Source organism: Monocercomonoides exilis (assembly GCF_001643675.1).
Source record: "Monocercomonoides exilis strain PA203 chromosome Unknown scaffold64-419423, whole genome shotgun sequence".
Taxonomy (NCBI): domain Eukaryota; phylum Preaxostyla; order Oxymonadida; family Polymastigidae; genus Monocercomonoides; species Monocercomonoides exilis.
Genome location: NW_027150609.1, coordinates 106,773 through 124,245, shown reverse-complemented (window position 1 = coordinate 124,245; position 17,473 = coordinate 106,773). Strand labels below are relative to the sequence as shown.

Sequence of the window (17,473 nt, the reverse complement as noted above, 5' to 3'; positions counted from 1 at the left end):
ATATTAGATGCATATCTCGTCAATGACATCACAGCAATGAACTTGCGTAATAGTAAACTATCAGTTTCATCAAATGAATATATTTGATGAATTATTCATTTTAATGAAAACAATGAAATGATTTTTCCGCTTCAGACAACATTTTGTTTTTTCAAAGAGTTCAATAATGCCATGTTGTTTTTTATACGCGCAAATTTTGTTTTGAATGTTTTCTTCTCGAACATATTTGATTTCTTTGACAATTGATATAATAAATTATGTTCAAAGATCAATCAATGATTGCTTTTATTTTCTTAACTGCATTTCAGTTTATTACAAAAAGTATTAGCAGTGAAAATCATTTATCATCAAATGATTTTTCTCCAGTAGATTTGGTCAATCCGTATTTGGGAAGTCTTATTTCACCAAAGGTCAGCATTCCAACTTATCCAATAACACATTTTCCAAATGGGCTTATTAAAGTTCGACCTGAAAGAGAAGATTTTTCGAGTGTTCTTATTCATGGGGTTCCAATGGGATTTTTCGGAATGCAGCAACAGAACACGTTTCTTTTTTGCCCTCATTCAGGAGATTCAGCAATTCCGTCATCTGTTGTTAATTATATGTATGATGTTGAAAAGGCACTACCATACAAGTATTCCATATTTTTGGAAGAAATTGGCGTTGACGCCTTTTTCGCTCCTTCAAAACACGGAGGGATATATGAAGTGGTATTTGAAAATGATGGACCAAATCATATAACTATTTTCTCCAATGGCCCTACGTTGCAATTAAAAAATAATCAGATATCAGGAGAAATGCGTTTTAAAAAGCAAATGTACTTTTTTTTGGATACAAATCCTCAGCCAAATGAATCAAAGCAAAACAATGATCGATCAATAACTTTTTCGTTTTCAAAGGGAACAAAAGTTGTGAAGTTTCGGTATGCAATGTCTTTTCAGAATATAGCATTGGCCAATAAGCATGCGACAGAGGAACTCTATTCATGGGATTGGAAAAGTGTTTCTGAAATTGCAAAAGCCGAGTGGAACAAGATATTGGGCCATGTGAAGGTGGAAGGCGGAAATTTTGATGATCAGCAATTGTTTTATACTGCATTGTATCGGACTTATGATGATCTTATCGATGAAAGCGAGTGCAATGATGGTGAGAAGAATGAAGACGAATTGATTACAAGTGTAGATGATATTGCAGGCAGCAATCGATTTGACACTTCAAATGGGGGATCAAACGACAATACAGAAGACAGCAGCATTGAAGGCGATAGAAAGATAGAAGAATGGAGACTGCATCATCTTCGTGGGCTGATCGACAGAAGTACGGAAAGGAAAGTGATAAAGGGGATGTTGGCAGATGTGGAGAAGGCAAAGGATAAGTGGGAAATGCAGCAAGCAAACGGAGATGAAGAAAAGGAAGAGATAGAAAAAGAAATGAATGACCTTATTACGAGAAGCAGAGGATGGACAGAGGCAGTATGGACGTATCTGAAGAGCGAAGGAAACAACAAGAAAGAAGAAGCAGACAGAAATGAAGAGAAAGATATTCCAATTGAAAGAGCAGTTGAATTGATGGCATGGCTCAGTGACATGAAGAAGCATGGGATGCAAAGGGGGGATGCAAATGGAAATGAAATAAACGGAATTAAAACGAGATGGAGCGAATTGAGCCAAAAGATGGAATTAAGCAGAGAGATTGAAAAAAGAGTGGAGCAGAGCAATTCAAATGCAAAAGGAGAAAATGCTGCTGAAGATGATGAGGCGTGGAGAGAAGAAGAAGCAGAGCTGATGAAGTTGTCAGAGGTTGAAGAAGCGATGCAGATGCTTATAGACGAAGACAACTTGCTGGAAATGAGCAGAGCGCTTCTATCATACAGCAAAGCGAATGAGATAAATGACAAACAGACTTCTGAATTGAACGAAGCAAAAAGCAAAAAAATGTCGAATGCTATGAACTCAGCAAAGGGAGTTCTGAGAAACGAGAAAGAAGTCCGTAGCTTTGAGGAGAGCCTTGTTTCTGTTGTGAAGAACGGGAAAGCGCTGATTGGAGAGGATGTGAGAAGAATGGTGCAGACAGAGAAGCAGAAAGCAGAAGCAAAAGCGAAAGCAAATGTAAATGCAAAGGCAAATGGAGAACAGAAAGAGCAGAAAGAGCAGAAAGAACAAGGAAATGGAGCCACACAGACATTTTCGCTGAAGCCTTCGTTCTTCTTCAACGACAAGAGGGAGCTTCGGAAGCAGCAGATGTTCAACACACTTCGACTTCTCTCCAACAGCAACATCACAAAATTCGCTCCACTTCTGTTTGGTTCTGCTGCCGAGCTGAGCGAAGAAGTGATGGCGCTGATAAACAACCCGCCTTTAGACCCGATGCTGCCCTTCTTCTTTGAGGAGGAGTGGAGAAGGCAGTGGGTGTCTGAAGAGGAGCTGAGGGAGAAAAGGAGAAAGCAGGCTAATGAGATGGGATTTCCTGTCAACGAAGCAGAAAAAGCAGAGAAGAGAGAAGAGAGAAGAGACACGTATCGTCCTTTGTATTCACCGAAGGGAGGGCAAATTGGATATGACGCACAGCATAAGGTTATCCCACTCGTATTTGCTTCTTTGCTCGACTTGCCTGAAACAATGTTTTCTTCAGCTGAAAGAAAAGGCAAAGAAAATGCTTCATCATCATCATCTTCTTCTTCTTCTTCTGATTCATCATCATCTTCCTCCTCCTCATCATCATCTTTCCTCTTTTCCCGCCTTGCTGCACAGTCACAGCGCCAACTGCGAAGGCGGCTGCGTCGGACGTATCGCAATGATCTGATGGGTCTTTGGAGCTCATACAACTCTCCTTCTGTGTTTGCCCCGTGTGTCAGTACGCTCATTGGCCTCGGAGAAAAAGGGAGGGAAAGAGGAGCAGTTGACATGGATATAACAGCCCCGCTGTTTGAGAAAGTTACCATCACTTTTGAGGAAGGAAGCAGAAATGAACAGCAAAATACCAATGAAAATAGCAAGAAAAGAGAGAATGCGTCGACTTTTGTGATTGCAGCACAGAATCTGAAGGACAGGACAAACCACTACATTCAGAGTGTATCTGTCAATGAGCAGAATTGGACTCAGCCAACAATTGACACCTCACTGATGAAGAAAGGAGGCAATATGACTGTTGTGCTTGGACCACATCCAAACAACGGGTGGCAGGGAGTGTGATATTAAAGAAGCTTACATTAGATCATTTATTTTTCTCAATTATTCTTCAGTTTTTATTGCAATTTTTATCCATAATTCTAAAAAAGAAATAAATTCAGTTGTTCTTGTTAAATCTTTTTTTTATATAGTAGTTGAATAAAAGCTTCTTTTCTATAAAATAAAAGCTACTGTTCATCAGTTTTTCATTTCTTTGTTCATTAAAACACAAAGATCATCAAGTACGCGAAAATTGCAAAAACCTCAAATCACAAACTCGAAATTTTTTATGGTAAGATCAAAATAAACAAAAATTATAAACAAGAATATTTGCAATGACAATGGATATGAAAATTGTTTGTATTTTCCCTCCTCTTATAGAATTTGCATGAGGGGCTGCTTGCGATATTTGTGCTATCATGGTATTTTCTTTGAAATGTTTCTTTTAGGTTATTTTAGGTGGTGGAGGCGTTGGAAAATCAAACATTGCGATACAATTTGTTATGGTTTGCGTTGTTCTTCTCTTTTTCTTTGGTTATGTATAATTTTCGGGTTTTTATATAACAATTTGCTAAAAAAAATATAATTATTAGAAAAAATTTATTCCTGAATATGATCCAACAGTTGGTGTGAAATTTATTGAATTGAATCGTTTTACGATAAAACATTTTAACAATTGTAATATTTAAGAGGATCAATATCGGATGCAAACGACAGTTGATGATAAAACAGTTTATCTTGATATTCTTGACACGGCTGGACAAGAAGAATTTACAGGACTTCAGGATAATGTTTGTTGGAAATAAAAATTTTGTTTATTTAATAACTGACTTTAAAAATTCTTTTGATGTGTTGGCTTATTCGTAATAAGTACATATTAAATGGCGATGGATTTATCTTGGTTTACGCAATAGATTCTAGACCTTCATTTGACGAAGTTCGAAAAATACGTGATCGCATTTTGTCGGTTAAAGAAAAAGAAAAAGTTCCAATCGTTATTTGCGCGAATAAACAAGACTTGCCATCACAATATCATCAAGTTTCTTCTCAAGAGGGGAAAGATATGGTTTGCTTTTATGTTTAAATAATAATAAGATATAAGGTGAATGATTTTAAATTGCCATTATGAATTGCTTGTCATTTCAACGAAAATTAAATAGTCAAAGTCATTTGGTTGTCAAGTTCTTGAAACATCAGCAAAGGAGCGAGTGAATGTTACAGAAGCGTTCCATACGCTTGTCAGAGAAATAAGAAAGGAGCGGGATCCTCCACCAAAGCCTCCAAAATTTTGTTTTCTTTTTTGAGTCATTTTTTCAAAACTTATGGGGAAATGAGAAATAACGAAAAAAAAATTTTTTTAAAAAAAATACCAGAAATTTTTTTTTATTATGACTAATGTTATATTATTTGAGTGTTATTGATTCTTTCAAATTTCTGTTGAATTTTTTTGTTTGATTAATGTTTTCAAAGAATATTTTTCTGATATTTTTCACCTTTCACCTTTATTCTTGTAATTTTTTTCAAAATTTTGTCAAAAGAAAAGGACTTAACTGCTTTTTTTCTTTTGATTATTGTAATATATCTCATCAAATCAATTTTTTTCGAGTGTGAGCAATTTATTTTTTTTCATTTTTAATTTATTTTTAAATATTTTTATTTTTAGAGAAGTTTAATTACACTTGAGTATCATTTTTTTCATGTTTTCATTTTTTTCATTTGAAAATGCAAAGTTTTTCAGTTTGGTAATTGTTTATTTTAATGTATAAAATCGTATTCATGAAGCATATGCCGATCTGGTCAAATATCAAGCTTTGTTTGGAATTTTATTTTTCTTTTATTCATCTTTAAAAAAGTTGACAATTTAATTTTAAGAAATACATTTTTAGAAAGAGTCCAAATTATTTGTGTCTATTTTTTGTTTCACAAAATATTTATTTACTCAAGGTTTTGAAACAAATAAGATTTCACGTTGGATAGTTACTTTTTTCAAACATGTTTTCTTCCTGAAATTCACTTGTTATTCACAAAAACCCAGAAAAGAATTTTTTTTCTTGAATGAGCAACATGAACATCATTTCTCGATATAGAAGAAAGATGTTATCATTCAGTTATTGAATGTTGTTATTATTTATCAGAAAGTTCTTGTTGATGAATGAAAAGAAAACAGCTTTATTGTAGTCATTTTTCACCGTTTGAATAGAAAAAATACATTTCGGATTAAAGCCTCACTTTGAATAATTTTATTTTAATTAACTGAAAAATGAAGAAATGAAATTATCGAAACAAATTACATTCAATACTAATATAGCTTGGTTGATAAGTTGTCAATACAAGTAAATAATAATTAAATAACCATTGAAATAAAAAATTGCTCGTTAAAATGTAACATCTTTCAACACATAACATAAACAAGTGCCAATGCACTGTAAATATTTATTCAATAAAATTAATAAAATTAATTAAATCAAACACATTATAAAAAAAGAAATAATTTAGCTTTCAATTAAAAAAGAAACAAGAAATTTGCAGAGAAAAATAATAATAATAATAATAAAAGACAATATTTTATCGATAACATTTAATACTAAACAAAAAAATTGACTGTCAAATCAACAATCCTCAAGATACATCTCGTTAATTACAATGTATATCAAAGAAGAAAACAGTACAATATCAGAAACAGTTTAATGAATATTATCACAATATGCAAGCAAAAAAATAGAAGATTCTAATAGTTTTAATTTATCAACACGAAGATGAATCATCAAAAGGAAAGATGTCGCATTTATCCGGAACTCAATGTAAATTTAATAATAATAATAATAAAAGATGATGAAGAGCAGAATAGCAATCGAAAGAATCTAACATACAATTTATTAATAATCATAATGTGATAAAGAAACAAGAATAAATCAAGTAACATGCTCATACTTAAGCATACCCAAATACAAAAATCAAAAAAAGTTAAATGTTACTGATTATCAACACAAAAATAAATAACCAATGTTGATGTTGAAAAAAGCAGCAGTTATCGACTGTAACAACATCGAAATTAAACCGTGCTTTTAAAAACTGATTGTAAAAAAACATGCCAAGCATATTCCTATCAACGCATTAAAGTTAATAATAATTGAAGCATTGCTTATTTTATAGAATTATTTCAAGTTGGATGATCCGATAATGTAGAATCTGCTAAGTTAGACAAGGAAGAAGAAGAAGAAGATGATGATGATGAAATTGATGATGATGACGTTGATGATGACGTTGATACTTGGCAGGAAGTAGCATTGCGAGGTGCCACTTCCATTGAGAAGATGAGTGAGTGTGTATGTGAGTGTGTGTGCTGAAGTGGTGGGGTGTATGACAAGGGTGGGTAGCGTGAAGGTGAAGAAGGTGAAGAAGGTGAGGAAGGCAGAGAAGGAAGAGGAGAAAAGGGAGGAGATGGCAAAGAAGGCAGAGCAGTTGGAGACGATACTGGGAGCAGCTCAGGTGTCTGAGAAAGCGAAGGAGGTGGAGGAGAAGGAGGAGAAGGATGTGTTGCAGATGTGGGTGATGTTGATGGATCCTCGTGTGTCTCATCAGCTTTTGTCTGTTTCAAACGCTTTTCTTTCTCATCTTCTGTCAAATGTGTGTTTTCTTTCACTTTTGAGAGATAGTTCTCTTTTTCATTGTTGGCAACTTTTGCAATGCTTGGTGAATGAGCAGTTGGGCCAGTAAGAGATTTTGAGGGAATAGACAATGGCTCAGCTGATAGTCCAATCAATGGCCAGTGGAATTTAGTATTTGTGTGACTGTGATAACCTGATGAAGAAGATGATGATGATGCTGAGGAAGATGATGAAGAGGAAGAAGAAGAAGAAGCACTATAATTCCTCCATTTCATCTGATGTCTGCTTTTCTTCTGGCTGTTTGGTGTTTGTTCTGCAAGTGAGTAAGGAAAGTAGAACGAAGGCAGCGTCGACACAAATGTGAATGAATAGCACAAAACAGGCCAGCAAAGCCACTGCGACAGCAAATAATCTCTTTCCTTTGCCAATTTCGCTTCTTCTTCCCATTCTTCTTTCTCCTTCTCTCTTTCTTTCTCTTTTTCTCCCTCGCAGCCGATCGCTGCCTTCTCCTTCGTTCTTTCTCTTCCTCTCTCATCTTTCCTCTTTTTCGTCCCCTTCGGATACAAATGCACTGGATGCGACATATCCACTTCTTTTGGCTTCTTCCTCCTCTGATTCTTGAGCCACCTCTGAAATCTCGAATACTTGTCGTTCTTCTCCTTCAGCTCTTCTTCCCTCGCTAAACACTCTTTCTCCTTCGCTTCCTGCCAGCGCTGCCGATGATACAGAAATATCTGATGCCTGATTTTGCGATATTTCTCTTCTCTTTCTTTTTCTTCCGCTTCTTTTCTGTTTTCTCTTTCTCCTTCATCTCCTTCATCTCCTTCATCTCCTTCTCCTTCTTTATTTTCTTCTTCCTTTATCTTCTCCCTCTCCTTCTCCTTCTCTCTCTCCTCCCTCTCCTTCATCACCACCTCTTCCACCTCTCTCCTCGGCATCTCCATTGTCACACAGACTGCTGGCTCAGCCAAAAAAAACGGGGCAGATTCGCCTTTTGTAATGCGATAGATGCGATGGAGGGCACGCAGAAGAGAGGCAGAGGTTGCTACTGGAGGAGGCAAAGGATAGTTTTGGGGGTTATAAGAGGAAGAAGAAGAGGTTGAAGTTGAAGCAGAGGAAGAAGCAGAAGAGGAAGAGGAAAATGGAAATGATGATGAAGCTTCCTTCTTCTTTTGTTTTTTCAGGTTTTGATATCGACTTCTTCCTTTCTTCGCTTGGAATTCATCTTCATCTTCTTCACATTCAGTACCATCTTCTTTCGTTCTGCCATCATCTTCTTCTTCATCAATAACATCATTATCATCTTCATCATCTTCATCATCACCTTCTTCATCTTCGTCCTCTTCATCAAAGCTATCTGAATAATTATGAACAATCTCCAAGTTGCTTCTGGCTGTTGAAGGGCGATTTTGACTCAGATGAGAAAGCTGTCCTGTTTGTGTTCTGCCAATTGCCTTTGTTGAATGAGGGAAAGAAGAAGAAGGAGAGGAAGAAGAGGAAGAAGAGGAAGAAGAGGAAGAAGAAGAAGAAGAAGAAGAAGAAGGAAGAGAAGAAGAGAAAGAGGAAGGAAATGATGAAGGAAAGGAAGGAGAAGAAGGATAAAGAGAAGGAGAAGAAGAAGAAGAAGAAGGCAAAGATGAAATAACATTAGATTTTGATGGCAAAGAAGGTGATTGCACAAAAGAAGCAGGGATTTCACTGTTTGCAGAGGAAGAAGTGTCAGCAGATGAAGAATGAGCTGTTGTTTGAGGGGGAAGCGGAACAAGAGGAGAAGAGATAAGAGGAGGAGGAGTGGAGAAGGGAGGGAAATGGGTGCGAGAAAAGGAGGAAGGGTTGCGTGCGATGGAGTGAGAGGGAGGGGTGAATGGAGGTGATGTTGAGGAAGAAGAAGAAGAGGAGGAGGAGGAGGAGGAGGAAGTTGTGGTTGTCATTGGTGATGATGAGGAAGAAGAAGAAGAGGAAGATGAGGAGGAGGAAGATGCAGATGAAGAAGTAGAAGGTGGAAGAGGGGTGAAACTGAGTATTGAAGATAGACGTGGTGAATGAAGACTTATTGCCATTGGAGAAGTGTTAGCAGAGGATGAAATGGAAGAAGAGGAAGAGGAAGAAGAAGAAGAAGAAGAAGAAGAGGAAGAAGAAGAAGAAGGTGAAGAAGAGAAAGAAGGAGGGGGCTGATGAACAGAAGGAAGAGAAGGAGAAGAGACAGGAGTGTGAGAACACGAAGAAAAGCCAGTGCTGATGTCTTTGAAAGGATGAAGAGACTGAAAATGCACAGCGCCAATGAGAGAAGGAGAGAAAGAAGACATTTGGACAGTCGACGAGAAGAAAGGAGAAGACGAAGGAAGAAAGCGTTTTCTGTGTGTTTCATTCGTGTTGGGGGTTATTTCTTTGGATGTGGCAGACGCATCAGCATTGGTTGTCTTATTTATTGTGCTTTTTTTGCTCTCATTTTGCATTCTTGTTATTGCTGTTGAGAAAGAAGAAGGAATATTTTCTTTTCCTTTTTTGTTCTGTTTTGTTTGAAGATGTTGATTTCTTTTGTGATTCTTGTTGCAATGAGCAGAAGAGACAGAACGAGAATAGGACAAACAAGACAACCTGCTTTCCATTTCTTCTTCTCTCTGCTCTTTCCCTTTCCCTTCTTTCCCATTCTCTTCATTGTTCAAAGGGGAAACAGAGCCGGTGATAGAGACAATGCTCTTCAGATCAGAGAGAATGGAAGAAGAGACTGAACAAACTGTGTATGTTGATTGAGAAGAGAAAACAGACTGGGCAGACAGAGAAAAAACGGATTGATTGTCACTTAGAAAGCGACGAGGAAGAAGCTGAGAGGAAGAAGAAGAAAGGGAAGAAGAAGAAGAAAGGGAAGAAGAAGAGGAAGAGGAGGAGGAAGACAAAGGAATTGGAGAAGAAGGGGTTCCGTTGCATCGCAGATGTGATACAAAACACACAGAATAAGGAGAAGATGTAGCAGATGAACTGAGATTCAACCCAAAAAGCACCTTCATCTTCTCAGCTTCCATCTCCTTCTTCTCCAAATTGACTTCTTCCTCCATCTCCTTCTCACTCACCCCCCACATCCTCCTCTTCAGCGCCATTATTTTGTCCATCTTCGACTGTGGAGGCAGGCGAAGCGCATAATCATGCTTGTTGTTAGCACACAATGAAGACACACACGCTGATGATGATGTTGACAGGAAATGCGATGAATCTTCATCATCATCGTCTTCTTCATCGTCTATTTCATCATCTTCTTCTTCTTCATTGTTGTAATCTTCTTCGTCGTTGTCATCTTCTACTTCAATTGGATATCCAAAATCGTCTTCTTCTTCTTCTTCCTCTTCTTCTTCAACACAAATTGCTTCATCTTTTTTGCTATCATCAACAACAACATTATTCTTATTGTTGTCATCATCGTCAATTGCTTCTGTTTTGTTGATATGTCCCTTGTGAATTCTATCTTTTGCTTCCTTTTCTTCATTTTCTGTGGCTTTCTCAATTTCTTCTTCTTTCCCCTTTTCATTCTCCTCTTTTAACACATCTCCTCTTTCATCTGTCATCATCTCCTCATCTTTCATTCTAATAATTCCTTTAATTTCCTCTTTTCCCTCTTCCCTTTCTCCTTCCCTTTCTCCTTCCCCTCCTCCTTCCCCTCCTTCCTCTTCCTCTTCCTCCTCCTTCTCTCCCACGCTCCCCAGATAATCACTCATCTGCCCACTCACTTCAATCAGATGCGAATAATTCTTCGTTCCCTTTGCAAGCGATGCAAAACCTGTTGGCAGATGAGATTCAGATGCATTGTGGTGATGATGATGTCTTTGTCTTTGCAGATGAGAAGGAGGATGAAGAGAAGAGAAGGAGAAGGAGAAAGAAGAATAGGTGGTGGAGGCAAAGGAAGAAGAAGAGGCAGAAGAAGAGGCAGAGGAGGAGGAAGAAGAAAAGCAAGCAGAAGAATGAGGAGATAAGCTTGGGTGAGTGAGGGAGGTTGAATGAGAGCGAGGGGAAAGAAAAGGAGAAGAGGCATTGTAAGAGTTGTTGTTTGAATTCCGTTTGGAAGAAGAAGAAGAAGAAGAAGAAGAAGCGATAACCCCAGCTTGCCTCAACACAAGCTGTCTTTTCTTTGTCTTTCTTGTTGATTTCTTCTTCCTCCTCTTGTTTCTTTTTCCTCCTTCTTCTCTTTCTCTTTCTTCCTCTCCCTCTTCTTCTTCTTCTTCTTCTCTTTCGCCTTTATTTCTCCCTTCTTTGTTCTCTTCATCGAAGAATGAAGAATTGCTGAGTGAGTATTGCTCAGACGCAATCGAATTCTCATCAAAAACAGGCGTCATCAAAGGATACCCCCCTTCTCTTCCTCTCTCTTTCTCCCTTTCCTTCTCTTTCTCTCTCTCTATTTCCTTCCCTGACTTCTTCATCTTCTGCTCACCAGTACGTGCCTGTGCCTGTGTCTGTGTCTTCATCATTGTCTGTGCCACATTCTCATTCACTTTCACTCCAATCCCCAAATCCTCCTCTGAATTCTCGCTCTCTCCAAAAGACACCGAAAACGACGAAAAGTCAAACGAAGAAGTCGAAGGCAGCGTCATCGACATCGAAGACGTGTGCAGAGGTGGCGGGGTGGATGTCATTTTGAGGAGTGAAGGGTCAAATATCGGCTCCACCTCGTCCTCCAATGGATCACTCACTTCTGAATAATCATCTCTTTCTCTGTCTCTCTCTCTCTCTCTCTCTCCTTCGCCTTCTTCCTCGCCTTCGCCTTCTCCATCCATATCTGTCAGCTCTTGCACATTATACTGCCCCCGTAACAGCCAATCCCTCTTCTTCTGATTCTTTTGCTTCTTCTTCTTCTTCTTCTTCGCCTCTTCTATCTCGTTCTCTAACACACTGCCTGCGCTGTATCTTCCCTGCCTCTCCATCTCCTTCCTCTTCCTCCTTTTGATCTCAGCTGTCCCCACCACACACACTACAGACGCTGCTAATGCCACGCCAGCTGCCGCAGAGGCGATGATGATGACGATATTCCTTGTCTTCTCCGCATCGCTGTTTGGATGAACAATATCATCGTTCTCTAATCGAAGACATCTTGTTTTCTTGATCAACTGGGAGGAAGAAGAAGAGGAAGAGGAGGAGTCGAAGATGGATTTGCCATAGACAATGCAGACTTCATATTCTAATACGTTGGAGGAGTATGAAGAAGGAGAGGACGAAGAAGAGGAAAAAGAAGAGGATGTGTGTGTAGCACATGATGGATGAGGAGATTGGAAAGAGAAATTGTTGATTGAAATAGAAGAAGAAGAGGATGAAGAAAGGGAAGAAGAAGAAGAAGAAGAAGAAGATGATGATGATGATGATGATGATGCAGATGAAGAAGAGCAAGATAAAGTCGCAAGAGCAGAAGATTTGACAAGCCCAATGGCAACTGTGTCGTTTGTGTGTGTGGTGAATGGAAGGATGAGCGAATCATTCGAAACAACAGATGTATTGGATGAGTCAGATAAAGGAGGAAATGCAGAAGAAGGAGAAGAAGGAGAAAGAAAAGAAGAAGAAGAAGATGATGATGATGATGATGATGATGGCGTATTCATTGAATTCAATGCAATATCTTTCATTGATTTATAAGAGTCATAACGATCTTTCACAATTACAGCACTCAAAATGAAATTTTTCACTTTCTGCAGAAAATTCAATTTTGTGTGTGTTGTTTGCTTGCCTGTTTTGAGGCAGTGTATTTCATATCCGATGTCGATGGGCAGAAGAGAACTGCCAAAGAAAGTGATCTGAATCATCTCATCATCCGCATCACTTCCTCCTCCACCTCCTTCTCCTTCTCCTCCTTCTCCTTCTCCTTCTTTCCCTTTCTCTTCATTCTCTCCCGCCACTTCCTCCTTTGTCACTTTATTTATCCGGATTCGACTGAGCTGCGGAATAAACAGAGTTTCTCCAGCCTCTTTCCTCTCCCCCGTCACTTCACATCCATCATTCAACAGCCAAATAGACTCATTGTTCTCCTTCCCATCCCCTTCTCCAATAGAATGTATAGCCACTTTGCTGCTTCCACTGCAATAAATATTTCTCCGAAATGAGGGAAACTCCTGCAAGTTCGGAGAATTATCCATAAATGAGACTAGTGTCAGTTCAAGCTCAGATCCCTCAGTGGATGTGATTGCACCATAAGACAGAAATCGGGTGAAGGAGGTGTTTGTGAGGGAGGCGGTGGTGTCGATGAAGGTGATTGAGGAAGAAGACCAGGTGAAAAGAGAAGGAGAAAAGTCGTTTTGCAATGAATGAATGGAAGGAGAGCAGAAATCAGAGTGAGAAAGAGAGAAAGCAGTATTCCTTCCAATACTTTGTGTTGTTTGCGTTATTTCTGTGTTTTGAGTGATTTCTGCAGTGTTTATGCTGTTCAGTTCAGAAGTGCTGCCGATGAATGAGCAATTGGCCAATGAGCATTCACATCTATTGAAGAGAAGGCAGTGTGAGCCAACAGCTGATAGAGACGAAGAGTTAGTAACTGAATCTACAATCAGAGTCTGGCAGCCTTCGAATAGAGACTCGGAGAATGTGAAGAAGACGTTTGAGGAAGAAGAAGAGAAGGAAGAAGAAGAGGAAGAGGAAGACGATGACGAAGAAGAAGAAGAAGAAGACAACTGATTATTTCCTTTGAAATTGCGTGTTCTTGTTCGTGCATCCTTTGAACTGTATTCATTTTTTTGGCTGAATGAGGAACATCCACTGTCAAAGCACATGATGGCTGGCATTGATTGCTCATTGCTTTTGCACTGGAGAACAACGTTGGTGAAGTTAGACAGCACAAATGTGATAGATTTAGTGAAGGAAGAGAAAGAATGAGAAGAAGAAGAAGAAGAAGAAGAAGAAGAAGAAGAAGAAGAAGAAGAAGAAGAAGAAGAAGAAGAAGAAGAAGAAGAAGAAGAAGAAGAAGAAGAAGAAGAAGAAGAAGAAGAAGAAGAAGAAGAAGAAGAAGAAGAAGCTTTTGAAGATGACTCTATTTCTTCTGTTTTTTCTGTTGCACATGAATTAACTGATTGAATATCGTTATCATCACTCAACTTTTCCTCTTCTCCATCATTTTCTCTGTTTTCTTCATCTTCTCCTCCATTTCTGTTTGTTCCAACACTCTCAAAATTGCAGAATGAGAACAATGAGCAGTGTGAGAGTGAAGAATTCGCCACATTCATCGATATCACAGACACTGATGCAACTTGGCTGAGATCAATGGCAAACAGAGAAGAAGGCGCTTGGAAGGACGAGAATGCATGTTTCGATGGGCTTAAATAAGGATCGAACTGGAGATTAGATACAGAAATAGAATTAAGAGTAACAGTTCCTGAAGAAATTGTACAGAAAGAGAGGGGGGTAAGCAAAGAAGAAGAAGAAGAAGGATCTGAAGAAGGATCTGAAGAAGAAAAAGTATGAGAAGAAGAATAATAATTATAATATTTATCTTCTTCATCTTCTAAAGGAGCAAGAGAACAATCAAAGATATCCAGATCAGCAACAGAGAAGAGGACAATAGTTGAGTATTGAGTGTGTGTGTGTGGAGTGACTTTGAAGGAAAGACGAGAAAGTTTAGTGTCTGTTGAAGAGGTGAGGAAGGATGGCTCTGAGGAAAAGGAGGCAGCATTAGATGGATGTAAATGAAAAGGAGAAGAAGAAGAAGAAGAAATTTTATTATCCAAAGAAACTTCCTGTTTATCCTCTGATTTCTCCACGAGCACCACTTCAGCATTGCCAGTGCTGTCAGCAGCGCCGAGAGTGAACGACGAGTAAATCGAAGGCAAACACAAAAGATGCTCAGAAACAGACAACGTCGCTTCAACAAGCAAAGTCACTGGAGCAGGAGTTCCTAAATAGGAAGTATGAAACATCGCTGATTCGGAGAAAGAAGAAGAAGAAGAAGAAGGAGAAGGCAAATGGCTGATGGCTTCGGTGAGTGTTTCACAAGGGTCGTATTGTCTGCCGCAGAGGAAGTAGTTTTCGTGGCAGGAATAAACAGTGCGTGTCTCTGTGTTTTGTGATTGATTATTTATTTCTGTGTTCAGTGAGGTTGAGTTAGGATGATTGTTGTTGGATGAGGAAAACTCTGAAAATGAAGAAGAAGATAAAGAAGAAGAAGAAGAAGAAGAAGAAGAAGAATAAATAGAAGAATAAATAGAAGAATCATAGTTTCTCTCTTCTTTCCTCTTTCTCGTTCTCGCAATCCACGTCACTGTCTTCACTGTTATTTCTGAGCAAGTCCCTTTCTTCTCGCTCTGCCCAACATACACCACATTTCCCTCGTACCTCAGCAGCATCAGAATATCTTCTCCCTCTCTCTTCTCTTCATCGCCAACACAATAACAGTTCTTCAGTGCTTCTTCTCCTTCACAGAAGCAGAACGAGAAATGTGCCAAGTCAATGAAATTCGCTCGTTTTTGCCCTGTTCCACACAAAACAAAAACATTTTTCCCGATTTCGGCTGTGTTTTGTGAGAAAGACAAGCCAGAAAAGCAGAAATCAGTTGGAGAAGAAGGAAGAATAGAAGAAGAAGAAGAAGAAGGGGAAGAAGAAGAACGTAAAGAAGAAGAAGAAGAAGCAGTTGATGATGATGATGAAAGTGCTATGAACAAAGCACCTCCCTTTGAAGAGTGTGTAGAAGATAGCGAGTTCTGAGAGAAGGAGGAATGGTCAATGCGAACAGAGCATGTGCAGATGGATGAGTGTGAGAGATGCATTGGAGAGGAAGAGAAGGAGGAAGAGAGAGAGAAGGAGGAGGAAGAGGAAGAAGAAGAGGAAGAAGAAGAAACAGATGAAGAGGAGGAGGAATAAGAAGAATGAGAAGAAGAAGAAAACAAAGAAGAAGATGAAGAAGAATATGATGACAGTTCAGCAGCAGGGACAACAGCAATGCAACCTCCTTTTTCTTCTGCCCCACACAAATTGAACTGACAATACAGAACATTCACATCGATGCACCCAACACAGCAGATCACTCCGCCATCACTTGAATAGGACGAGAGAGAGAAGGAAGAGGAAGAAGATGAAGAAGAAGAAGAAGCAGAAGAAGAACAAGAAGAACAATCAGAACTCTTCCTCGAATGTAATGCCACAGAAGGGTTGCCTTCCACTATATTCTGATAGGTTGCTCCACATCGTGTGCAGTTAGTGGTGTTCATGATGAATGAGGTTAGCCCACAAGCATTCGAAGTCGAAGACAAAGTGACAACTCCCCCGTATTGTGCATTGGTCGTGGCACAGTCGATGAACGAGGAGGAGAGGATGCGAAGCTCAAGAAATGGAGATGAAGAGTCAGAGAGGAGAGAAGGAGAAGAAGAAGGAAGTGAGTAAGAAGAAGAAGAAGAAGAAGAAATGAGTGAGAGAGAAGAAGAAGATGATGATGATGGAACAGTTGGTTCAACTTCCACATAGATTGGAGATTTGGAGGAGACAAGCACTCCTTTGAACACGTTGTTCAGAAGAGTGACTGAATGAGACTCTCCTGAATTAGAAGAGGAAGGGGATGAAGAGGAAGAAGAAGAAGGATCAATTAGCTGAGAAAATTTCAGTTCAAATATTGAAGGTATTGTTCTTTCTGAATAATCCTCAAACGTCAGATCAGAAAATAAAGCAGTAAATCTGCTTTCGTCGTTGCGAAAATTGTCAAATTTTCGCATTTTTTCTTCGTTTTGAGATTGGCTTTTTGTTTGCAGCTCATTAAAATTCACAGAAAGTGAAAGGTAGCTAAGAGGTGAATCTGCACTTGAAGTAATATTAAACGTGGAGTATTCAATGCACAGTGTATATTTTTCTGTATCTTTTATTTCTTCGTTAATCGTTCCTTTATGTTCCCTCATACAATAATCTTTCGTAGGTGATGGAATATTGTATGTGAGCCTGATCGTTTTTGCTTCACTCGAGCCAGAACAATCAATAAAGTGAGTATCATTCATGTAGAAAAGGGACCAAGATTCTGAAGAAATAACAGACGACTTATCAACGCATATTATTTTTGCAAAATTTGTAGATTTAGCTGTAAATGAAACAGAAGGAAGTAAATTAATAAAAGGAACAGTTGTTGTATATCCAGGGAAAACCAAATCACATTTTTCCAAAGAAATAGTTCCAGCCTTTGCAAAAATAAAACTCTTTTCAAATGATAGTTCATCCGAAGTTAGAGCCTTGCAGTTAGATAAAGCAATACTTCCAGTATCATTAAGATAAAGAACAGGTAAAACTTCCTGGGAGTGTGTTGGAAGTCTAAGCTGAATATTACGAATTTGAAGAGTCCCTGTTGAAACGCAAATAGTTGAATATGACTCAGTGTAACCAAGAACGATAATAGCCCATAGGTCCGTTGAAGACGATATGTTTAAAAAACATTCGTTAACTTCCACTTTTGATTCATAAAAAATATGCGACTCAACGAAATATGCATCCACATATTTATGGTTCAAGCTCATAACGTGTGCCAGTGACCTGCAAGCATTTTCAGGCGAATCGCAACTGTTTTCATCTGATCCAGTAATTATGTTCAAATAAGCATAAAAAATCTGGTCATCTTCTGCTCTAACGTAGCTAAAAAATGAACAAAAAAGATGAATGGCTGTGGTTAAAAAAATAAAATGAATGTGCTTTGGGGAGAGCATCAAAGCTCACCCTTCTTTTGATCATTAATAACCAATATTTTTTCTTTTCAAAGTTAAAAAA

At 38.5% G+C, this 17,473-nt stretch overlaps 3 protein-coding genes across 3 annotated transcripts; 2 read left to right on the top strand and 1 right to left on the bottom strand.

Annotated features, from left to right (window-relative positions):
* Positions 1 to 512: 512 nt before the first annotated feature.
* Positions 513 to 3,191, top strand: MONOS_4750 (putative alpha-1 2-mannosidase; the record flags this gene model as incomplete). Its single annotated transcript, XM_067874847.1, has 2 exons — positions 513 to 710; positions 786 to 3,191. 2 exons carry the CDS (start codon positions 513 to 515, stop codon positions 3,189 to 3,191), a joined length of 2,604 nt encoding a protein of 867 aa, XP_067719255.1.
* Positions 3,192 to 3,502: 311 nt separating this feature from the next.
* MONOS_16773 (Ras2) lies at positions 3,503 to 4,471 on the top strand (the record flags this gene model as incomplete). The annotated part of the gene is made up of 6 exons (XM_067869646.1): positions 3,503 to 3,523; positions 3,617 to 3,673; positions 3,761 to 3,794; positions 3,858 to 3,958; positions 4,039 to 4,233; positions 4,328 to 4,471. The coding sequence occupies 6 exons, from the start codon at positions 3,503 to 3,505 to the stop codon at positions 4,469 to 4,471; spliced, it is 552 nt and encodes a 183-aa protein (XP_067719254.1).
* Positions 4,472 to 5,383: 912 nt separating this feature from the next.
* MONOS_4752 (uncharacterized protein) lies at positions 5,384 to 17,412 on the bottom strand (the record flags this gene model as incomplete). The annotated part of the gene is made up of 1 exon (XM_067874848.1): positions 5,384 to 17,412. The coding sequence occupies one exon, from the start codon at positions 17,410 to 17,412 to the stop codon at positions 6,328 to 6,330; it is 11,085 nt and encodes a 3,694-aa protein (XP_067719253.1). The 3' UTR covers positions 5,384 to 6,327.
* Positions 17,413 to 17,473: the final 61 nt, after the last annotated feature.